Source organism: Pseudorasbora parva, chromosome 12 (genome assembly GCF_024679245.1).
Source record: "Pseudorasbora parva isolate DD20220531a chromosome 12, ASM2467924v1, whole genome shotgun sequence".
Classification (NCBI taxonomy): Eukaryota; Metazoa; Chordata; class Actinopteri; order Cypriniformes; family Gobionidae; genus Pseudorasbora; species Pseudorasbora parva.
In genome coordinates, this window is record NC_090183.1 from 39,009,733 (window position 1) to 39,035,102 (window position 25,370).

Sequence of the window (25,370 nt, forward strand, 5' to 3'; positions counted from 1 at the left end):
AAACAGCCGATCTGATAGTGGAAAATCATTAAGATTGAACCAAAGCCATTTCACATCACCATTTGCTGCATGCAGGTTGCATGTCGCCATTTTTCCTCTGCGGTTTACTGAGCACCTCCTCTCCTTTCTTTATCTAGTGGAGCAGCTTCCCACTATTACAGAGAAGTCGCCAGCCTCTCTGATCGCCTTTCCTTTCGAAGAGAGCTTCCCCATGAAGTGTGAGGCCACAGGAAACCCTGGACCGGAGTAAGCCTTATATATTCACAACTGTTCAAAAGTTTGAACTCAGTGAGATTATTAAAATGTTTATTTGAAAGAAGTCTCTGTAACACATTAGTATAATTGTCCGTCATTGAACTATGCAGGACAAATGAGTAGTGCTATATTAACATTTTAGCTAACTAATATGAAAACAATCTTAAATGGATAGGTAGGTCACCCAAAAATATCCATATTGAAAACTTTATAAAGTAAATTATCTAGCTTCTACCAGACTGCCTTCCATATTCAACTTTCGCGGAAAGTTGAACTGACGCGCGTAAGCACTTTCTTTGCAAGTTGAATATGAAATGTGGTCAGGCGGAAGATAGATATTTTACTTTATAGTTTTAAATATGGACATTAAAAAAACAACAACAATTCACTTCAGATTAAGGCCTTAATTTTCCCTCTGGAGTCATATGGATTACTTTTATAATGAATGGATGCACTTTTTTGGGGCTTCAAACGTTGGGCTCCCATTCACTGCCATTATAAAGTTTGGATTAGCCAGGACATTATCCCTTTTCTAAAACTAGATACTATCCCTTTTACTAATCAGTAAGTACTAAAAAATTTATGACTGAGTTAGTTCCTTATCAATAATAACTGAATGAGATTAGCCTCATTAAAAACTTAACTATGACAAATTATAAAGAATTACCAATTCATTTCTAATCATAACATTATTGTGTGTCTGAGGCATAGTCAGTCTTATTTCGACACTCGTGCCCATCTGTTCAGCCATTGGTGTGCTGGTCTGAAAACAAGGTGTGTTCAGGCGCATTGTTGGTGTGTTTCTATTTTGAGGCAACTGAAAACTAAAGTCAATAGGGCAGTATTTTTGTGTTATTTAAAGGGCGTGTTAGTAATAGCAACATGCGTACACTCAGCTTATGTCACACACCGGGATGCGCAGCTGCACACAAACATGCCAAATATTAAAAATAAAAGGATTCTTCTCTGGAGAACCTTCCAGTCTTTCCACATGCAAATTCCGCCATGTGCATAGTGAATCCACCATGGTGCGAGTGCAACTGGCTTTTAAAGGGTTAGTTCACCCAAAAATGAAATTTCTTTCATTAATGACTCACCCCAATGTCGTTCCATACCCGGAAGAATGGTAAAATGGTAAATGGTTCAAAAATGGTTCGAAATTGTCGACGCTTCAAAATGGTAAAATGGTAAATGGACTGCATTTACATAGCGCTTTTTACAGACCCTATGGCCATCCAAAGCGCTTTACATTTTTGCCTCACATTCACCCATTCATACACGGACGGCGATGTCAGCCATGTAAGGCACCATCCACCTCGTCGGGAGCAGCTGGGGTTCGGTGTCTTGCTCAAGGACACCTCGACACTTGGTCAGGTGGAACCGGGGATCGAACCACCAACCTTTCGGTTTGTAGACAATCTACATGAACCACTGAGCCACTGCCGCCCGATGTCTGATGTCACATATTACTTTGATGATCTTTTCATTACCTTCTGGACATGGACAGCAAGTGGCCATACACTTACATTCTAAGGACAGAAAGGCCTCCGACTAAATCTAAAATATCTTAAACTGTGTTCTGAAGATGAACAGAGGTCTTACGGGTGTGGAACGACATTAGGGTGTCATTAATGAAAGAAATTTCATTCTTGGGTGAACTAACCCTTTAAAGGGAATGGGAGATGAGACTCTGATTACTAAGAGATTAAGAGACCATGCAGGTACAACCCTTTCCGCCGTTAAACTAGCAGGAAATGCCCTAAGTGCACCTGCACCATGCGCTCAGATCGTTAATATAGGGCCCGATTTAACACTAGAGTAATTAGTTATGCATATTATAAAAAATCTCACGCCACAGACTCGCTGAAGTTGTGATTAGTAATTAGTTAATGAGGCCAATCTCATTCAGTAATTGATTACCTAATAATGAACTTTCTCAGTCCTAAATTTGATATTACTTGCTGATTAGTTCATCTGGTTTCCCCTGTCAGCTAATACTAGTAGCTGAATTGTCAATGTAGTACTACTCATGTGTCCTGCATTACTTCCTGCATAGTAACCTGTTAATGATGACCATTATTGTAGTCTCTTATGCTCAGCAAGAATGCATTTGATAAAAATACAGAATTTTTTATATGTGTGCGTGTGTGTGCATGTGTGTGCATGCATGTGAAAACAACTGAAAGGTAAAGGCAGCATTAAATACACATGGGGCCTATTGCACAAAACTTGGATAAGGGATTAAGCCGGGATATATTGGTAATCCTGGCTCGATTTATCTGCTAATATACAGTTATCTTTCGTTATTGTTATCGTTCTTGGTGTGAGTGTGCCTTTAGGGTACGTTTACACGACACCGGTGTACAAACTTTTGCATACAGATGACAAGATCACCAAGATATCCTGGCTTAATCCCATATCCTAGTTTTGTGCAATAAGCCCATGGTGATGAAGTTAATGACGAACAGCCGTGATGACGATTGGTGTCAATGGGAACAGAAGATTGGCAGGAAAAAAGACAAAGAAACGTGACTGATGAAAACAAAATGTCTATGAAAGTGAAACTAAAGATGAATGGGTCCAGATAACCGTGGCAGGTGCCTTACCTAAGGGAGACCAGATGAAGATTTTTATCATTTGTCTTCCTATAAACGGCTTGTTTGTGCTAGTTTTGAATTGAAAACTAGACCAGAGATGGATGAAACGACCTTCAGGAACGACCGCAAGAGCATCATCATGATGCTCGCATGCTGGTTGATCAACATCACCAGCTATTTTTGTGGGATGAACGGTGCAGCTGTGCCAGATCAGCACCAAACCCACATGGACATTCAGCAGGGTAGCTAGATCATGGGCACCATGATAACGGCTCGCAATATATGCAGAAACACCCCAGTGGCATTTCAAAGCCTCGTCTAAGTATTTGATGTCATTTTTTTAATAATAATTGTGGAAATCCTCTTTGCATCCTTTCAAAGCATGCACACTGAGTGGTGTAATTTCATTTAACCACTGATCTTCTCTGTTTTTCAGATTCAGGTGGACAAAGAATGGTCAAGACTTTGATCCGTACCAGGACTCCAGATTGATAACATTAGATGATTCCGGAACATTCATCATTCCCAATAATGGGAATCTCACAGAATTCCAGGGCAATTACCGCTGCTTTGCGACCAACAAGTTAGGAACGGCCATGTCGGAAGAGATTGAATTCATTGTCCCCAGTGAGTAATGTACAACTTTGTGCTGTATGCTCTGTAACGACTCTTTCGGAATGATTTAGAGATCGGTGTCCAATGAAACAACCGCTCTGGTCCATAGTGGGATATCCATTTTACAAACCCTGGAGCTTTTCTTTCCCTTTCATCACAGTGCATTATGGACCATGAGGAGAGGGCTGATGAAAAATGACTTTTCTCTTCTCCCTCCATCATTTTTCAATGTAACATTTCTCATTGTGTTCTGAAATACACCACATAAATCTCCAAAGATGTAACCAGGGCAAAGAGTCATCAGTTATCAAACAGGACCATTTTCAATCACTCATTCAGATGATGTGATGTGATGTGTTTTTGGCAGTTTTTTTGGACTAAATTTGGGAAATTGGAATGAATTATCTCTTTCCTGGAATGTCCTAGGGGAGAAAGTCTGTCTTATGCTGCCACCTAATGGTGATTTCATTTGTAAACTGGTATGTAATGGTTTATATTTTTGCTTGTTTCTTTCTGCAGATGTTCCGAAGTTCCCTAAAGAGATCATTGATCCGATTGAGGTTATGGAAGGTCAGTCAGTCATTCTGGAGTGTGACCCACCTAAAGGAATCCCCCCACTGCAAATCTACTGGATGACAATAGGTAAGTTCTGGTTATTTAGTTTTATTTGGGTTGGGTTAGGTGGGGTAAGTGCTTTCTGGTTGTTGATATTTCAAATCACCAAAACAAACACGCCCCTACCCCCAAAAACCCCCTATTTTGATAGCTCCGCCCCACACATACGTAACCCAGGCAACGACTATGGCAGAATCTGTGCGTTACTAATCCAGGTTGAATATTCAATGAAAAAGTCACCCCTTTTCATTACAAAAACACACAAACACAAACCGTTCTCATGAAGATCTCGATAGAACATGACAGTCTAACTGATTACATATTACAATTATGACCAGATTAGAGTTATATCGATCACAAAAAAACAAACCGTTCTCATGACAACTCGATAGTACACGAGTCTAACCACGACATATTACAATTATGACCGGATTAGGGTTATATAGATCATGAAAAGAGGAAACAAATATATATTAGGAGTGTAGTATCTTACTTGTCAGACACATTTTGTAAGCTGACGCTTGAAACAGACAGTGAGGAGATTTAGACGCTCCATATGGTGTGGAAATGAACGGGTCTTTATCATCGCTGAAGTGAGCCACAATACGATCGCAAATGAAAAAACAAGCGAACATGACACACAAGTATATTCAAGCAAAAGCCAGCATATATTGGTTCTCGACTAATGTTCGTCATGTGTGTCGTGTGTTGTGAATAATGACATGCACTGAGCGCTCTCTTCTCACCATCATTAGTAGACACGCCCCTTATCTGCTGATTGGCTACAAGTTTGTTATTGGACTTGGCCATAGTCCATTTTGTAAAAGCACATTAATATTCCGCTCATTCATCAGATGATCGTGCGTTTAGCGATCATCTGATGAATATTGCATATAGTTAAAATGATCCGCTGGCTTCTGTTTCACAGTCGGGTGCGCAAGTTTTTAATTGCCTACCTTTAAACATAAAAAAAAATAATAATAATGACTTAGAACTACCTGTGCATTAAAAGGCTTTATTGCACACCTTTGGGGCCAAACAGAATGGAGTTTTCAGACATCATATATATACATATATGATATTATTATTTAAAATGTAACATTTTTGTAATCACATTATGTAGTTGTTCATGGAGTCAATTGTTTGATTTATGATAAGCTATATGATAACATTGCCAAATTGTGTGGACATCATTTTTGGAACACATGAAAAATAAGATATAACCAACAAAATATTAAAAACTGATTATGTTTTAGTCAGTGTTTTCTTTATCTTCTGAGCATTTTTTTTGTTTTTGCACAAATAAAACCTGTATTTTTTTGCTTTTTTTGCCAAATATCTTTGTTAGATATTTGTTGTTCCCTCATATTTCAAATATTTAAAATATCAAAAACATGTTCCACATACTTTGATGGTTCAATCGAAATTGTAGGGTCATTAAAAACAAATATGCCCTCTGGGTATCACTTTTGATCACTACTGTTTATGTTCATTAATCATTCTTACTGAGCTAAAAGTGTTCTGAGCCTCAATAAATGCTTTTTTCCCATTTTCTGTGAAACATTGCAGGGCTACAGCACATTGAGCAGGATGAAAGAGTATCAGTGGGTCTGAATGGGAACCTTTACTTCTCAAACGCCATCGAGACGGACAGCCGCAGGGACTACTGCTGCTTTGCTGCCTTCCCGCGCATACGAACCATCGTGCAGAAAAATGCCATGTCTGTCGTGGTCAAAAGCAGTATGTAAAAACAATCATTTTCAAGAGTTTGACTGCATAATATGGTCATTCCTTTACATGACCAGCACTGTTTTATACATGCCAGCCATGTGCATCTAATATACATCTCCAGCATGTAATCAGTCTCCAAGCGCTTGCTGAACCTCAGCAAATCAGCTTGGTAGATATTGATACTTCCTGTGATGACTTGTCTGTGTATTTCACATCCATATTATCTATCGTTTTAGTTGTTTTTGCATTGCCACACATATTTTTATTTGTCTCCATTTCTTCATCCAAGACAAGATAATGAAGGACTCAGTCTCTGGTAGCGGCAGAGGTTATGGTGAGTGACATTCATTAGAGATGCTACATGGGCGTAGAGCAGCTTCTTTGTTTTTAATTAGTTTTGATGAATTATCTCATTCCATGTCACATCATACTTGCTTATTCTTTAGCCTAGATTTGCAAATCTCAAAGGTTTTGTTTGATCAGCTGATGGAAATAATTCATAGGTTCATTCATAACCTATTCTCTATACTGGATCACAAGTAGATTGTTTTTTGTATGTTAAAATACTTTATTGAATTATTCATTAGGGTAAAACAGTTGCAGTTCTGTTTGCTGATACTTGGGCTGCAGAAATTAAAGGATTTAAATATATTATATTATATTATATTATATTATATTATATTATATTATATTATATTATATTATATTATATTATATTATATTATATTATATTATATTATATTATATCTGTTATATAATCTTTTCACTGTTATAAAGCAAACTCTCTGTTGGAGAGGAAGCCCCGTCTACTGACGCCCACAGGAAGGGAGTCACATACATATCTGGTGAAAGGTGAAGATCTTCAGTTGGAGTGTATTGCAGAGGGGTTGTAAGTGTCATTGTCTAGTTCACTTTATTAATTCAGTTGATTTGTACTTCCAATTAAGAGCATGGCATTCGTTTCAATTATAACGCTTGAAATGCATTTTAAATCGAGTGGGAATGCTTAAATGTCGATTATTTTATTTGAAAAATGCAATTAAGAGCATTTAGATGGATGCATCAAAAATTCTGATTTTAAATACTATATTCTATACTATATATTTATCTATCTATCTATCAATCTATATTGTTACAGAGAACATTCAAAATGTATGTTCACATAACTGGAACATTCCAAAGAAAACTCATTTTAAAACAGGACGTTTTTAATGTTCAGAAAATTCAAAAATAACGTTTTCATAACTTAGCATAACATTAGCATAACATTCATGGAACATATTTTTGTTAGCTGGATAGACAATCATATAAAAATGATTGCTAGCTCATCACTGCCATCTGTCTTTCAGCCCCACACCGAAGGTGGAGTGGGTTAAAATAGGCTTCCACAAGCTTCCGGAAAGGGCCGTGGTGGAGAGTCATAGGAAGTTGCTCACCATAGAGATGGTGAATGAGGAGGACGAAGGGAAATATATGTGCAAAGCCAAAAATCCCCATGGAGAGGTTGTGCATTATTTTCATGTTACAGTAGAGGGTGAGTCACATTATTTAATCTCATAATATAATCACAGGAAATGTGCCAGTATGGCTTTATAAATGGTTTCCTATCATGAATGCATCCTAGAATGCACTCTTAGTGGTAAAAGAGCGCCATCTTCTGTCCAAAGAAAAAGAGTGCTTGCAGGACTGATACAGTACTAATAAAAGAGTCCTACTAATGCATTGATTAATTGCTTAACCACACAATGGACAAATATGCTGTCGTAGCAGATCACTGTTCATAATTAAGTATTTCTAATATATATATATATATATATATATATATATATATATATATATATATATATATATATATATATATATATATATATATATATATATATATATATATATTCAACATGTATAATGTCTATTTTTTCAAGACGCCATATTGAACAAAAATTACACAGATAAAATGAGGCTGTGGGGGACATACATCATTAAGAATATTTTCAAACAGCAAGCATGGTCAGGACACACACACACACACACACACACACACACACACACACACACACACACACACACACACACACACACACACACCATCTTCACCTTTAACAGCTTTTTGTGTTTAAATAACAATGTAAATATGACTGCTCATGTCATGTGTGATAATATATTGTTTTACATGCCTCCATTCTCTTGCATGAACAGAGCCTCCTGAGTTTGAGATTGAACCTCAAAGCCAATTGGAGACGATTGGAGCGGATGTGGTGATCAAGTGTGTCGTGAAAGGAAATCCTCAGCCTAGAGTTACATGGAGAGTCAACGGCCGGCTGTTGAATGGTAAATATTCCTATTTCCTGTTTCAAATTACTGAACAACCATCCTTTAACAAAATACAATTTAGATCATATTGAGTCAAAATGATTGTGCCTACTGATTTCAGACATTTTATTTTGATGGATGGGATTATATTTAGTTTATAACATGTAAAAGTGTGAATCAAAGCGGCGATGATATCTTTGTTAATGACATGCCAAGCATTGTTTGACGCAACAATGTTTGTTAATGAAAATTATAATTAAGTGTCAACAGTTTGTCTGTGTGTTAATGGGTGCATGGAACATATTTAATCAAATTTTTTTTTTTTTTTTTAAATGACATTCTCAAAATTATAAGATCATTTTGGCATCATTTACAGTTCAGCACAACACTAGCTCACCTGCAAAAGCTCAAACCTCTCCCAAAACAGTTCACTCATGTGTCAAAACTAAATTTCCTTCTGATTTAAACAGTCAGTGCCCCTAAAATTCTTCGTCCCTTTGGCATTGTGAAAGCACTGCAAGTCAAAATGTTTAGATGTTTTGTCACTATGGCAGAGAACCATTGAACTATCCCTCACGTCCACCTTTCAGTCTTAGCCCAGTCCTTCACTGACAATAGTTACTGTACTGTTTTTTTGTCTAGCTAACAGAATGCAATTGTGTATAAAAAAAAAAAAAACAATAAAAAAAAAGGATTTTAGGTTAAGCGCATCCTCCAAGGTTTGACATCACACATTGCACTTATACTGCCAAGGAAATTGTAACCATTATCAGTCACACACATAACGTAACTTCCATACAACAGAGTAAAAAGAAAATGTTTACCACATAATATACTATAATTTAAAGACACAAACAAAAAACAATGAAAATGATATGCAACCGTTCTTCACTGGTCGCTGTCCTTACCCTCCTGTCCATCCACACGCTGCTGTCACCTGACTGTCAGTTACTGTTATGCATTTATTAAATGTTCCAAGGGATTCTTGTATGGTATGTATGCATGGTATTTTGTTCTTGACTAATTTTGACCATTGAACAGACTATTGTGCTATTGTGCATGTGATGACTTATAGAATGAAATGATGCTCACACTTTTTGGAGCAAACAACCATTAGACTAAGAATCAACAATCAGTTTTAGATCAACAAGATCTAATCACTTGGAAATTGTGCTAAATGTAGGCTACCTGTACTTATTTGCAAAGAAACACTTAACATGTACTTAGACATTTGTAATTTGATGAAATGAATGAGAAATTCCATTCTGTTGCGAACAATTGCCAAGTGGTTTGGAGGTTTGTCCATGTTATTTTGAGAATGTAATTTCTGTTTCAAGAAATGAGCCAAACCAGTGGAGAAAAACTGTAATATTTTTTAATATTTGATTATTTTCATATATCCTGTTATACACTGTTTTAACAAAACATTTGACCCGCATTTTCTATTACAGAGGTCCCAACATCCAACAGGAAAATCTTGAAAGATGGCACCATTTCCATCCATAACGCAAACCCAGAAAACAGCGCTGTCTACCAGTGTGAGGCGGCAAACAGACACGGCACCATCCTAGCCAATGCCAACATCATGATTATGAGTAAGTAAAATGTACTCAGCTGTGGCAAAATGTACTAGTGTGTGTGATCTAATACTGTGATCAGTGGCGCGCACAGACCTCCGCTGGGGCAGGGGTAACATCATGTTTCGGGCAGGCACTGTAATACGACCGAAAGCCCTGTAGCAGCAACAGAAAATTTCCCAAAGAATCTGTTGCCTGTCTTTATACTGCATCAATTCAGTGATTTGTACTCGAGACTTGGACTCCATATTTTATTGGTCTCGCCATGGACTCGTGTGCATTTGGACTCGGAATCATACTCGAACATATTAGGACTCAGACTTATTTCCGAGTCCACTCGAGTCCCAATTAAAATATTCATGATTATTACTCTATGTTAATATTTTTAGTTAATAATTGATTTTTGACAGTTCTAATGACGTGTGTTTTTCTTAAGCGCAACTGCACGTGACTAACGCAAAGGTTGCAGGACTCAGGTCAGGAAGGATCATGTGGAGCGAGCCTCTAGCTTTTAACTATGTGTGGAAATGTCTGCTACATCATCTGTTATATAGTTTGCATATAAGAGCCACAAAGAATTCATGTAGTAAGACTCTAAAAAAACTAAAACTTTCTGCGACGTGTAAATTCTGCTGTACATCAATTACCGAAGCAAAGGGAACAACGTCCAATTTTCATCGACATGTGGAGCAAAAGCACAAAGATTAAGAACTAATATTTTCTGTGCCTATATGCATACAATCTCAGCATTTTGACAGTTAATGCTTAGTAGTTCGTTCTTTGTAGAAGTCTGCAAGTGACTTTACGCCCGCGCTCATGCTCACACTTTTAGTTTACTGTGTCCACCTGGCATCCTGTAGTCATCGCATTTGCCAGAAAGTCACATTGCTGCTACATTATTTGTTATTTTTAATATATTTACTGTTTATAATGTAGGACAAAAGTGTCACAGAGAAATCCAAACCTAATAAAATGAGCATCTCCACCAAAAATGTCTACAGTCGCCCGCCCTCTCTTCCTCAGGCACACTTCTGAAACATATATATATATATATATATATATATATATATATATATATATATATATATATATATATATATATATATATATATATATATATATATATTCCTCATTAGTGCCTGCGTGGATTGGTCGAATGAGGAATCTGAGGACTCGACCCTTTTTGAACTCGGACTCGAATGAGCTGGTCTCGACTACAACACTGTGTCAATTACATAAACATTATTTGTGCCTGATCTGCATGATTAGGCAGTGGGAATCTGCCATTTTCCCTCTCTGTGAAGTCCATTACATAAGGGTTTGCTATTGCTGCGATCTCATGTGAGTGACATGTTTAAAAAAAAAAATATTATTAGACATAAAACCTGACGAGGTCTGGCAAAGTTGACGTCTGACAGAGTTGACAAAAGGTAATATTTTTTCACCTTAACCACATGTCATACAGTTGAGCAATTTAGTTTTTTTTCCCTCAACATTTGATATGTTTTTCCTTCAGAAACATATCAAAAACAAAATCAAAAAAAGTTATCCCTCGACTATTTACAGAGACTATTACACCAGGATGACAAAGTTGACATCTTAAAGCTGTGACTGCAGAGATTTCAGCATTGTTTGTGTAAAATATAAAATATAACACTTACAGGACTGTGTGTCCTACTATGAGATCCGCAATGAGCAGGAAATAGGAAAGGGGTCCTCGGAATTAAAGATGACCATGACATTGCCTGATTGTTTTTCTTCTTTTTTTTCTGAATTATAAAAAGTACAGACACAGTTGATGCAAAATGACGCCACAACTTTGATAGGCATTTTTTATGGAAAATATAATTCAACATTTATTTTCTTGTTCTTCAATTTAAGTGTATGTTTTTTAGTTTGTTGCATTTTTAAATACATTGTTTGGCAGTTTTACACTGTGAACTCATTCTGAGGTAATGTGAAATGACATATATTATATATAGAGCATGTACTTAAAATAATAATAATTACATTTAGGCAACGAATGTCCTAAATATCCAGATTTCCTTTAGATGGAACTTTTTAAGTATATTTATTTTGATTTTAACATAGAGGACTTTGTGTGCAGGACATGTTTGTCCCTTTTCTGAAGATTCAGTGAGATAATATATTATATATATTATATGTAAAAAATTCGGACTATTATTTATGCATATGTCAGGCTTTAGATTACAGTGTTCAGTGCAGTTCAGAGTAGATCAGCACATTTTAAGCCCGGTCTCCATCCATTTAGGAAAGTGCCTTCTATGGGATATTCATGGTTTCATTCAGTCTTGGCCAAAAATCGCATAAAACAACCATGGTGTTGCCTGGCTGTGAACAAGCATCTGTTTTTTTTTGTCAGTGTGGACAGGGCCATAAGCAGAGGTGTGATATAGATGGTGGACGGCCCTCAGGCTTGTTCAGAGAGCGAAAGGTCCTCATGATAGCACACAGGCTTTAGGGCGGTGCTGTTCTGTCGGTTCTGATCTCCAGACACACTCTCCCTCAGGCAGCAAGGCTTTTATGTGCGAACAATTTAGCCTTCCTCCATTCATATTCAGTTGCTCTAACCAAAGCATGTGTTGCTTTCATCTGAGTGATAAAATAAGATGCTGAGGATCCTTACGTTTAAAACAAAATGAAAAAGAAAAATGAAATTAAACAAAGAAAGAAAGAAAAAAACATAAATCTCAACTCTCTCACTATAACCCTATAAACCCTCTCCCCTGAAAGAACAGGAAGCTGCTTTTCCAAGGACAAGGACTTTTTTTACTTAACTGATAACAATGTGAATCACAAGACAAGAGATAAAGAGACTAATCCAATCGTGTTTTGTCGTGTTTAATGGTGCAATGCTGATAACTCTCTCCCCAGACATCCAGCCCCTGATCTTAACAGAGAATAATCTGCAATATATGGCAGTGGAGGGGAAAGGTGTGGTCATGCACTGTAAGGTCTTCAGCTCGCCAACCGCCAGTATTACGTGGTGAGTAGAGCCTGCTCTAGTGGAAGTATTGTACAGGCCAGCGGAGGGCAGCACAGCTCTGGAGGTTAACCGCTGCAGTAATAGAGTGTCTTTTGTGTGGTTTTGCACTGGTGGAGCAGTTTACTCAAGGGTGGGGCCCTCAGGCTGTGTTCAGCACTGTGATAATGAGGTAAACTACTCAAGTGGATCTGTAAGTATGCTACTGTTAAGTTAAAGCAATAGAAGTAACAGCAGAAGTGTTGACTGTGGTGATACATAAGAGAAAGCTATGGAATTTTCAACAGCCGTTACTTCATCCTGTCACATGATACAGAAATCAGTCTAATATGCTGATTTGGTGCTCAAGATACATCTCCTATTAATATCAATGTTGAAAACACATGTGCTGCTTAATATTTTCATTTCATGTATGTATGTATGTAGATAGATAGATAGATAGATAGATAGATAGATAGATAGATAGATAGATAGATAGATAGATAGATAGATAGATAGATAGATAGATAGATAGATAGATAGATAGATAGATAGATAGATAGATAGATAGATAGATAGATAGATATTATTTTTTTATTTATTTTTTTATTATATTTTTGAAAGATGTGTGATTCACGTGAAAGCATAAATTCCTAAGTGATTATTGTATAATTGTTTTTTTTTTCTTTCTTCAATTCATTAATATAACATTTCTCTTCAAACTATGTAACATTCAAAATATATTGGAGTGAAGTCTTACAGAATTGCAAAATAATGTCCTTATCGACATACAACATAGCTTAACAACATAACCACTATGATTTTGTCCATAACATGACAAGCTTGACAAAGCATAAACGTATTTATACTAAAATACAAATTTCCATGATCATTTAATTTCAATCAGAAGTGAAATTTAAAGGAGTAGTTCACTTTAAAATGAAAATTACCCCAAGATTTAGTCACCCTCAAGCCATCCTATGGTGTGTATTACGTTCTTCTTTCTGATGAACACAGTCAGAGATACATTATCAAATATCCTGACTCTTCCGAGCTCTATAATGGCAGTGATTGGGGCCAACGAGTTTGAAGCTCAAAAAAGTGCAACAAAAAAAGTCAAAAAGTGCTTGGACAAATATTTATTGATAAAACTCATTATTAAAGGTCCCGTTCCTGCGTATTTTCGAAGCTTTGATTATGTTTACAGTGTGCAATATAACATGAGTTCATGTTTCGCGTGTAAAAAATCACAGTATTTTTCAAACAAATTGACTTATCTGTACAGCGCTGTTTCCTCTGTCCTAAAAACGGCCTGATGATTTCCTTGTCCTATGAAGTACCTCCTTCAGAAATACGTAATGAGTTCTGATTGGGCCAGCACTTCCCGTGTTGTGATTGGACAGCAGCTTAGCGCACTTTGCCCGGAAAGGTCCCGCCTCTTACCATAACGGGGAGATGCAAGCGCTGAATGCGCGCTCTTCTCCACGTGAGAGAGCAACAAGACCACGCCCCCTATTTTGCGTGTTCTTGTGGGCGGAGGGTTAGTCAACAAACGGTTCTAGTGACGTCATTACATCCCTGCACTTCCTGCTGTAGTCCAAACCGGCTGTTCGCTGCAGGCTTTGAAAGGAAACTTCTGTTAAATAAAATATCTCACTTGGCATTGAACTTTGAGCTTTATAATTTTACAGGTATTATTTATGCTCTAACAGCAACATTACACACTAACTAAAGTTTGAAAGATGGAATCGCGAAGAACGGGACCTTTAATATAACTGTTTACAAAGAGTAGAGTCATATACACATATGACTTGAGGGTGAGTAAATCATGGGCTAATTTTAATTTTAAAGTGACTAAGTAGATGATTAATTGGGGTATGAACATTTTTATTTTAAAAGTTATGTTCCTTACACATTAAACAGTTACATCTATCAAATAATGTGGCTAAGTTCTGTATCCTATTTTAAATTTAGTAATGGAAATACCATTGTACACACAATTGGTACTGTTTCCTGAGAATGACCCAGTTGGTGTATGGTTACACAGGAGTAAAGCTGACAGTGCCAATGCAGTGGAAGGAGAGAGGTTTTCTGTTCATAAGAATGGTTCACTGGAGATCCACAAAGTGATGAAAGAGGACATGGGGGAGTATTCTTGCTTTGCTCAAAATACAGAGGGCAAAGTTGCCATTGCTGCAACACTTGAAGTCAAAGGCAAGAGAAATAGTTTACTAGATTCAGAAAATTGATCCATTTAGATCATCCATATAATCCAAAATTACTTTTGTTTTCTTTGTCAGATCCCACCAGAATAGTCGATCCTCCGCACAATTTGCGTGTTATAGTTGGAACCAGTATCCAGTTTTCATGCCAGGCAGAGTTCGATCCGAGCTTCGGTGATGACTTTCAGATCCTTTGGGAAAAAGATGGCATGACCCTCAACAGCAGCGAGAACGCACGGTGAGATATACAATAGGATGTCATTCTTTTACAGTAGTGAATGTCAGAGCTGTCTAATCAGTGCTGGTGTCTATAGATATGTCCTGGACGATGGAGTGCTTGAGATCATTAATGTGAGCTTTGGAGACCAGGGCTTGTACGCCTGTGTGGCCAGAACACCCGTCGACCAAGACATGGCGGTTGCGCAGCTTTCGGTTGTGGGTGAGTTATGTGTTTTCAGTCTTTACGGTTTAGGAAAGTAAAGATAGACAGAAGGTTTGAGGGATGAAATGGTTTCGGCACACGGCACAGGGGGGATTTGGCTACCCGCTGTGTCACAACTGGAATTATACCCTTAATAAGACAGCACCACAAACAGAAGTATTTGTAAAAATGAACTAGCTGGAGACACGACCTGTCATTTCCCAGGCCCACCCTCCCTCTTCTCCCTTTCATCTTCTACTGTCCCTAAGATATCTATAAAATGGCAACAAATCCAAAAAAACAGCAGTATAATGTAATGAATCTGATTGAAATCGAGATGCTTAATCGATTGACAGCCCTAAATAAAATGCGTTGTTTTCTTTAGATGTTCCTGATCCACCAGAGGATGTGATCCTGTCTGAACATAATGGCAGAAGTGTGAAAATACAGTGGATTCCAGGGGATGACCATAACAGCTCCATTACTGGTAACATGCTCTTAACACCCATATTACCTGTATATCACTACCTAGGAAACCTGAATACCGCTACTCATAAACTTGTCATGCAGAATACTTTTCGGTTAGTTTGGTCAGTGTTTACCTTATGTAAATGACTCCACATATGCAAATTTCACTACCGTTCAAAAGGTTTTTTGGTAGCACTTTAGTATGCATACTCATTTAACTACGTCTTTTGCCTCAATAAACTAATTCACTGTCTAATCGGCCAATTTTGTAGAGTTTAAGTTTAGGTATTGGGTAGGGTTAAGGGACGTAATATAAGGTCATGTAGAATAAGGCATTAATATGTGCTTTATAAGTACTAATAATCAGCCAATATCTTAGTAATATACATACTAATAAGCAACTAGTTAATAGCAAGAATTGAACCCTAAAATAAAGTGTTACTATTTTTTTTTTTTAAATGCCAAATGAATTTTCAGCATCATTACTCCAGTTTTCATTCTATATGCTGATTTGGCACTCAATAAACATTTCTTCTTATTATTGTTATTATTTTTTAGCCTGACAAGCCAGACCCACATCAAGATCTTTGGTCTGGGAAATCATCATTGACAGGGCTCAATCAGAGAGGAGGGATGAATGGTTTTCTTTCAAACTCCCTCTGCACACAATACGATAGCGCTACAACCAACCAGAGCAACGTGAAGCGGAGCTAGTTGATAGATCAAACTTTCACTGTATCCGGTTGGCAATACTCCGAACACATCTTACCTTCTTAAGAATGACTTCTATGCCGTTCTTTGTTCTTTTCTCAGAGAAAAGCTTAACTCCAAGTCTTCCAGAGTTGCGGTCAAAGCGGAATCGAAAGACCGCCATTCGCCAGCTTCTGTGTTTACTATAGTAGCACGCAAGCACAATTCTGTTACAGAATGTAGTCAGGTTGAGTCATTCAATTTAGGGAAAATCCTGAGTAAAAGCCGATTCATTTTGTTACAATGTTGTTACATTGTTCATGTTTAACAAAAGATGCATTGTGGTCTATGTGTTGACTGTTGTATTTTTAAACTTTATGCAGAGTATGTCATAGAGTTTGAGGAAAGCCAACATGAGCCGGGCAGCTGGAGACAGATGACAAAAGTACAGGGAAATCGCGATTCCGCTCTGCTGAAGCTTCACGGACATGTGGACTACCGCTTTAGAGTCTCCGCCATCAATGAGGTCGGAAGAGGTTTGCCAAGCCGGGCCACTGAAAGATACAAAACTCCAGCATCAGGTATCTATAAGCTCTCTCTTACTGTTTCTCCTAACCACGTCGCCTCCACAGATAACAGTGAGCCTAACTTTATCGCCTCTTGAACTTTAAAACATTCCAACTTGTGAGATAATTGATTTTCCCTGTCGTTTAAGCTCCAGTCTGTAAAGTGCATATTTCACAGGCCATTTTTTCACTAACAATTTCACCTCCAACAAAATCCATATTTCTGCTCCTTCCAAAGCACCTGACAAGAACCCAGAAAATATCAAGATCGAAGGTCATTTGCCACATGAAATGGATATCAACTGGGAGGTACGATGCTAAATGTTCAATTCCAATAGTCTTCAAGAATATCTAAGGTTCAAAGCACTGCAAGGGCTGCACAGATAAAGAAGTGCTCTCAAAAACAGAATTTCATTTAGTTCTCAGAGGGGGAGAGCAAACTAACAGTGTCAGTTGTTAGCTTCCAATTATCGATAAGCGCGTTCCCCAAGATAGGAGTTTTTGCATAGAAAAACACGGCTATCTCCATCGCCGTGCTGTTGGGAAAGTTACAAAGCTCTGCTGAAATGGATCTCTCTGGACACAGGTTCCCATCAAACGGAGCCCAGAGTGAGTCTTTGATTAAAAAATAATAGGAACGGGATACATAAATTCCGATTTCCACATAAAGGTGAATCTCTTTTACAGTTTCTGGGCTATTACTTTGCTGCCTTTTCATGCTAACACCTGTACTTTTGCAGAATTATGAGGATTTTCATTGTTAATGGTAGACTTTAATGAGCATTTGCATTTTATTCTCTCTTTTGCTGCAGGACGATTGTAAAAGGAGAGTTAACTGTTGTATCTCGGGGCTGTGTTAATAAAAGTCAATTGTTACATTATTTGGCATCAAGATAAATTGCTCAAATTGAACCAGGTCCATCAGTAGTATACCAGAAAATACCCTTATCATGGGAAAAAAAGAGATTATATAATTAATGGATTATATACTCTAATTATAACTATAAAACAGTCCCCACAAATGGTTGTATAGGCAACAGTAGAAAAAATACAAAGGCGTATGTGTGTACAATTTTGTTGTTTTGAAAGAAATGACAAATTTTATTCAATAAAGATACATTAAACTGATCGAAAGTGACACTAAAGGCATCGTTTTTATTTCAAGTAAAGGAACTTTCTAAAACAAATATGACTTTATGATTGTTTTATTTAACTGTTTTAAACATTGAGCACAAAATATGTATAATATAAATATTTCTTAAGGATCATGTGTCACTGAAAACTGGAATTTTGTAAATTCAGCTTTGTCGTCACAGGAATAAATTACATTTTAACATTTTTTCAAACAGTAAACAGTTGTAATACTGTTTCACAACATCACTGCTTTGTGAGAATAAGAGACTTTTCTTTCAAAAACATTTTAAAAATCTTACTGAACCCAAACTTTTGAATGGTAGTGTACGAGATTTCTCATTAGATTTCAAAAACCTTACCCAAGAAAACAAAGCATGGATATACAGTTCTATTCAGGGATGACTATCAATAATGATATATCAACAAGGCTAATTAAAAAGGAAAAGTTATTACTTATATAGGAATTTAAGAAAAAGTTGTATAGAAAAGTTATTCCACCCTTATTTCTGGAAGAAGAGAAGAGCCATTCTGATTGTGAAGGTTGATTTCAGCCAATGTTCGCCTTTTCTTGTGTGCAATTCGATCATATGTTCAGCAAGCAAAAGAGCGCGCCCCCCGCGATAAAAACAGCAAGTGTTTGAGCAACTAAATGCTATTTCCTTTGATCTATTGTTTCCCGCCAGCTAACCATGCTCTTTCATACTCTCGTCACAGCCATTGTCACCTATTGAACACAACGGTCCTGGTCTGGAGTACAAAGTGAGCTACAGAAGACAAGGCACGGAGGAGGACTGGATGGAGCACATAGTTAAGAGGCATTCGTTCGTGGTTAAAAACACCCCGACGTTCGTCCTTTACGAGATCAAAATTCAGGCCAAGAACCACGCGGGCTGGGGTCCGGATCCCAAAATAATAACGGCATACTCAGGAGAGGATTGTAAGTAGGAGCTACCTCCATTGTGTCTGAGCTGTGGAGATGAGTGTGCATTCAAATAAGCCAATACCATTGACATTTCACTCACTGTCAAAGCATTGTGCATGTTTACCTTTGAGAGCATACAAAGTAGGTGAAGCATTTGAAAGACACATCTTATTTTTTCTAACCTTTTCTTTGTCTGTAAGGGTCTTGTTACATTGCAAATAAGCAATGCCTGTAAACGGAAACACCCACTCCCCCCAGCGAAAGTGCAGTAAACGTGTGACGAGAATATCAACACACCTAGAGGGCAAAGAACGCTGATGAAATACCGTCTTGCCTTTACACAATATCCAAACAGCAGCGCTGATATGCCGATTTGTTTTGCCTTATTGAGGATATTAAATTGCGCAAGGGGGAACGATTTCCTCACTCAGTCTTTGTAGACTAACAAATGAAATGTTATCATGGCTATGAGCTATTTACATTTGCGACCATAATTATTCTCTTGCCTTCAGTTTTCTTTTGGAGTTGCCCTCCCGATGTTATCTCAGGTCACTACGTCTCTGTGCAATAGGCTTATAGTTTAGTCCCCTTTTCGCTCTCAGTCTCCCGCTTTCTCATGTCTGTCTTGTCTTAGCGCATGCTTGCCAGTGTTGGGGAGTAACTGATTTACTAGATTTACTCCTCAAATGAAAATAAGCTAATAAATGCTAAATCGCTGTTTTTGTGCATGCAGATTTCAAGCTGAGCAACCTGAAGGAATACAAGTATATGGTTCGTTTTAGTGAATCAGTTCATTTGGATGGTTCATGTAAATGACCAGATTCAAAAAAATGAGTCACCGGTTTTAATCCCTGCATGGCAGAGTTTTATCTTTCTAGATTCTTAATGATTAACAAATCATTTAATACTTTTAAAGGTCCCATTCTTCGCGTGTTTTCGAAGCTTTGATTATGTTTACAGTGTGCAATATAACGAGTTCATGTTTCGCGTGTTTTAATTTTTCACACAATTTACTTATCTGTACAGCATGGTTTCCACTGTCCTAAAAACGGCCTGATGATTTCCTTGTTCTATGAAGTTCCTCCTTCAGAAACACGTAACGAGTTCTGATTGGGCCAGCACTTCCCGTGTTGTGATTGGACAGCAGCTTAGCGCACTTTGCCCGGAAAGGTCCCACCTCTTACCATAACGATGAGATGCAAGCGCTGAATGCGCGCTCTTCTCCACGCGAGAGAGCAACAAGACCACGCCCCTTATTTTGCTTGTTCTTGTGGGCGGAGGGTTAGTCAACAAACGGTTCTAGTGACGTCATTACATCCCTGCACTTCCTGCTGTAGTCCAAACCGGCCGTTCGCTGTAGGCTTAGAAAGGAAACTTCTGTTAAATAAAATATCTCGCTTGTCATTGAACTTTGAGCTTTATAATTGTACAGATATTATTTATGCTCTAACAGCAACATTACACACACTAACTAAAGTTTGAAAGATGGAATCGCGAAGAACGGGACCTTTAAGTAAAAAAATATTCATGATTAAATTCAAAATTATTCATAAATACGAGCCTGCTTTCACTGGATTTTTGGAACTGTACTACACTGGTTACGCTTTTGATTGAACCAGTTAATTTGTGTCATTCATCCAGGAAACTGAACACTGATTGCTGACTACACTGTTTCAGATTTACAAAACAACAGCAAAATTGGCTTATAAGAGTCATTTGTTCTGTAACTGGAAAAACACTGTGGATGCTGTTTATGCAGATTTAGAAGCAGAACATCTCAGAATGTTTTATTGAAGTGTGATATTAAGCCTAATTACAGTCACATTTATGAAACCTACATGGTACATACACATTATTTTTCAAAAAAAAAAAATCAAAACAACATAAATATATACTCTGCATTGTTTAAATGTTGAATGTAATATATACATTTTATTGCATGAACTTTCACATTTAGATGAAAAAGATTATACATTTTTCATGATGCAATATTTCATCAATATGTGTGCATAATATTCATGTTTATCAACAAAATGCAGTCCCAAAAGTATGTTAGAGATATGAGGAAGAGTTTATAGGAATCTTTGATAGAAATATAACTCAAGATTATAAATAAATAAATAAATAAATAAATAAATAAATAAATAAATAAATAAATAAATAAATAAATAAATAAATAAATAAATAAATAAATAAATAAATAAATAATAGTTTAAGCCTTATTTTATACCAGGGTCAAAATGAGCCAACACTTTACATTTTTTTAATGGTTATAAAATGGACCCAAACGCAATTATTTTAATTTATTTGTTACATGTAAATTACCAGTAAAGTATGGTTTTCATACAATTATAAATAAACAAACAAACAAATAAATAAATAAATAAATAAATAAATAAATAAATAAATAAATAAATAAATAAATAAATAAATACATAAATACATAAATACATAAATAAATAAATAAATAAATAAATACATAAATTATTGTCAAATGGACCCAAGTGCAATGCTTCACAAAGTACAGTGTCAAAATTAAATCTAAATCTTGGATCTCTGATTTAAAAATATTGCTTCCATCGATGTAGTTAGCTTCTTTTTGTTGAGTATCTTCTCAAAAGAATAGCTTAATTATAGTTTAACTATTTTAATTGATCACTAGCATAGCTTGGCATGGTCCCGTTTCAACATTGTTTCCCCAACACTGGTGTTTACTAGGATTTATTCCATTATAATCAAATCGTTTCCATTAGCGAGTGTCTTATATGGTGTCTTTGAGTTTGTGAATGTGAATGAGGAGTGTTGTTTATATAGATTACTTAGATTGTGTATGGTAAATAACTGCCGTGTAGGCAATTTGCAGTGTGTTTGATAACCAAATGTAGTTACAAAGCATAAAAACAATATTATAGTCCATAACTCCATGTAAACAACTATTACCCCCACCACAGTTTTTCCCATGATTACCCACAAAATTACACCACATTTCTTGTTCCTTATTTCTGTGATATAGCTGAATCTAATTTACTGACATTATCTTGATGTAGGAACAGTGTAATTTAAAGCCGCTATATAGAGCTATTTGTAATATTTCATCTGCATGTTATTCGTCCGTAGTCCCCTCAGCACCTCCCGAGTATGTAGCCGTAGATGTGATGAACAACACGATGGCGAAGGTCAGATGGGACCATGTTCACAAGGACAAACTCAATGGACATCTGGGGGGCTACAGGGTAATTCCGCATCAATGTGTCTTTTGCTTTTTAGCTATGGTTTAAAGGCCAATGACCCCTTTTTGTGACCTTGAAGCTCCTCTTGTTTCCCAGCAAGCTGTCAGAGCTATCCACATGTATTAAATCCATGCTGTTTTTGACTTATCAGTTGTACCTTGACTACCTACGGACTAATCTATCCTCATGTATTTATAGGTAAGCTGGTGGAGGCTTCGCAGTCTGCTGGACTCAAAGAAAACACACGGTGACAAACACACATCAACATTCTCAGGCGAGAGGAACCATACGGTAGTCACAGGGCTTAGGCCTTTTTCAGAATACAGCCTCATTGTCATGGCATTTAACAGTAGAGGAAACGGGCCTGGCAGTCATCCGGTCAGCTTCAAAACCCAAGAGGGAGGTGAGTGAGGAGAAGATGTGTGTGAATATTTGAGCTAAACATAATAAACTTGGTTCTGTGAGCGATGAGATGGAAATAGTTAGTATCACACCTCAATATCAGTTTTACAATACAAAATGGAACACAATAAGTAGATTGTACTTATTTGTTTAATGTAAGTACATAATAGTTAAGGACAACTAATATAACATGGGACCAGACATTCAAAGGAGATGTTAGCCCTTTGATATAGGGAAAGTATAAAATAATGTTGAAGAGATTTTAGAGCAAACAAATGAATAACCTTCATATTTGCTGAATGACAAACAGTACTTGTTTCTAATTTTAGGGTGCTGTTTCCAAAAACAATGCCTGTTTTGCTCTAGAATGTCACTTGCTCACAAAATATGTTGTGCTTTAAGTAGCATTTTTGCTTTCGACAACTATTTGTAAGGTGAAGAAGTCTTGCATCATTCCTTAATCACCAGAAAAACTGCCACAAATACACGATTCCTATCTTTCTCTGAGCCGGGTTACAGAACTTTTTTTCAATTCTCCGCCGATTTTCACATGTATTACGCAATTGTAAGCCTTATCCTGATTTCAAGGTTTGACAGAAGAAGAAAAAAAATGCAAAAATGACACAATGTTTTCTGCTACATGTGGGTGTTTTACTACATGAAAACAGTGACATAGAGGCAGATGAAGATCAGGATAACATTCAAATGCAGAGTTAAATAGTCATCCAACAGGCAAATAACAGAAGTTAGTTGCAACACATTCACAAATGCTAACTCAAACTAGACTGGAAAAAGGCTGAGTGAAGGTGAGGAACCTAAATATACATGTTGATGAAGTAAATGACGAACAGCTGTGATGAAGATTAGTGTCCATGGAAAGTGATGAAAGACGGGAAACTTAAACAAAGGAACACGTGACTAATGAATAAAAACTAAAAGTGAATGAAAGCAAAACTAAGTCCCTGTTATTTTCCAAATCGCAGCTTTACCATGTGGTTTGGCCGTTTGTCCACACACACAGTATGTGGTCACTGAAACCAAACTTTTCTGAAAACTTCTGCCAGTGTGAAGATTTTTAGATTTTTAGTTGTCGCGTGGACAGTGAATTTTGGCATGTTATGTCAAAACCGGAACCGGCAATAACCTCATTTCCAGGCTTCTGATTGGCCAACATGGGTTTACAGTTAGGGTTAGATTGCACCCGTTGGTTTGGCATGCTCTTGACAGCTCTTTATGGCGTGTTTTTGAGATTTAATGTGAATATATTAATACAGATAAACTGAGGAAAAACTCGGTATGCATGTGGACTAGGCCTTAGAACAAACACAACTGAATAAGTGTAACAAAAAGCTCATTTGCAACTTACTTTTGACTTTTGTCATTTTGATAAGTGTATTACATATAAACATATATTTTTTAAGAAAAAGACAATTATGTGATGGAAAGGTTGTATTGATATTTTTTAACTGAACTTCATTTAATTTGGTGATATTAGGCATTTTTTTCAAGATGCAGTGCTGTGCAATGACCATTTGCATGTTAAATGTTCCTTAAAATTATTAAAAATATCTGTCAACTCTTTCTTTCTTCCCCTAACTTTAGTACCTGGTCAACCAGCTGCTTTCAGGGTTTCAAACATCCAGAAACACAAGGTCACCTTGACCTGGTCTCCTCCAGTTGATGCAAATGGAATCATAATTGGCTACATCCTCCAATATCAACTAAGTATGTAAACATTGTATTTCCATTTTGTTTCTACATCTTTCTGTTTTGTGTTAGTGTAATAGTAATAGTGTTATGTTCATGGGGTTTAAGTAAACAGCTTTCCTGACATGTATTTGTGACGTGGCCCATGCCATGACACCGCAGCATTACAGGTCATTATAGTGATTCTACGGTAAACCCACTGGATTTGCACTGACTTAGTTCATGCCACTTAAAGGGCCAGACTACAGATTGTAATTTTTTATGGCACAGAGGAAATAAAAAAGCTATTTCCCTGTGCCAATATGTTCCCCATGATGCAGATGCGGATTTGGACATATGAAAAACAGTAAATTGCTCTTTTATGGCTCATATCTCATTACATCCAGTGATGCCCACATCTCACCACTAGGAGATATTGTTGTGCCACCTACCTTAGGATTGACAGCTACAACTTATTTTCAATAGACACTGATTTGAACACAACAGTATTATGACTGTATAGGACCTCAATAAGACACAGTTGTATTTGCTAAATGATTTATGGAAAACAATTACTTTGACTTGTTTAAGTTGCCTCACTCAATTTGCTTATTTTTATTATACAGGTCCTGTTATACTGAATTGGATGCACACTAGTGAATTAAACAGCTATTTACTACATGCCGTTAGGGTATGCTTTTAATTAAGATTTACAGTGAATATGACCACTAATTATATATTGTAGCAGGTTAACAATGCACATCGTATTAATAGTTAAGTGATGCACTATAGGGAAATAGGAAACATTGTGAAGCATATCTCTAAATAGAAAGATGTATTTTTCCAGTATTGAGGGTATAGATTGTGATATTCAAAGTTTAATTGTAAGATTAAACTTAATTGTATCCAACCACACAAAACTAAATCAGAAACCTCTCTAACAGAG

General features: G+C 36.9%; 1 protein-coding gene across 10 annotated transcripts in view; it reads left to right on the forward strand.

The window, feature by feature from the left end:
• Positions 1-25,370, forward strand: part of chl1b (cell adhesion molecule L1-like b) — a 123,747-nt gene that overhangs the window by 79,249 nt on the left and 19,128 nt on the right. For 9 of the 10 annotated variants that reach the window (XM_067460231.1, XM_067460235.1, XM_067460233.1 and 6 more), the window contains 19 exons: positions 138-246; positions 3,289-3,479; positions 3,987-4,109; positions 5,652-5,822; positions 6,591-6,702; positions 7,163-7,347; positions 8,010-8,141; positions 9,575-9,718; positions 12,596-12,707; positions 14,731-14,897; positions 14,984-15,143; positions 15,220-15,344; positions 15,712-15,813; positions 16,868-17,065; positions 17,289-17,359; positions 18,899-19,121; positions 22,224-22,339; positions 22,535-22,739; positions 24,341-24,463. In XM_067460231.1, the coding sequence (XP_067316332.1) occupies positions 138-246; positions 3,289-3,479; positions 3,987-4,109; positions 5,652-5,822; positions 6,591-6,702; positions 7,163-7,347; positions 8,010-8,141; positions 9,575-9,718; positions 12,596-12,707; positions 14,731-14,897; positions 14,984-15,143; positions 15,220-15,344; positions 15,712-15,813; positions 16,868-17,065; positions 17,289-17,359; positions 18,899-19,121; positions 22,224-22,339; positions 22,535-22,739; positions 24,341-24,463 (2,769 nt within the window). Of the gene's footprint in view, positions 1-137; positions 247-3,288; positions 3,480-3,986; positions 4,110-5,651; positions 5,823-6,000; positions 6,148-6,590; positions 6,703-7,162; positions 7,348-8,009; positions 8,142-9,574; positions 9,719-12,595; positions 12,708-14,730; positions 14,898-14,983; positions 15,144-15,219; positions 15,345-15,711; positions 15,814-16,867; positions 17,066-17,288; positions 17,360-18,898; positions 19,122-22,223; positions 22,340-22,534; positions 22,740-24,340; positions 24,464-25,370 lie in introns of those variants that run through there. The other variant, XM_067460239.1, reaches the window with a different exon arrangement.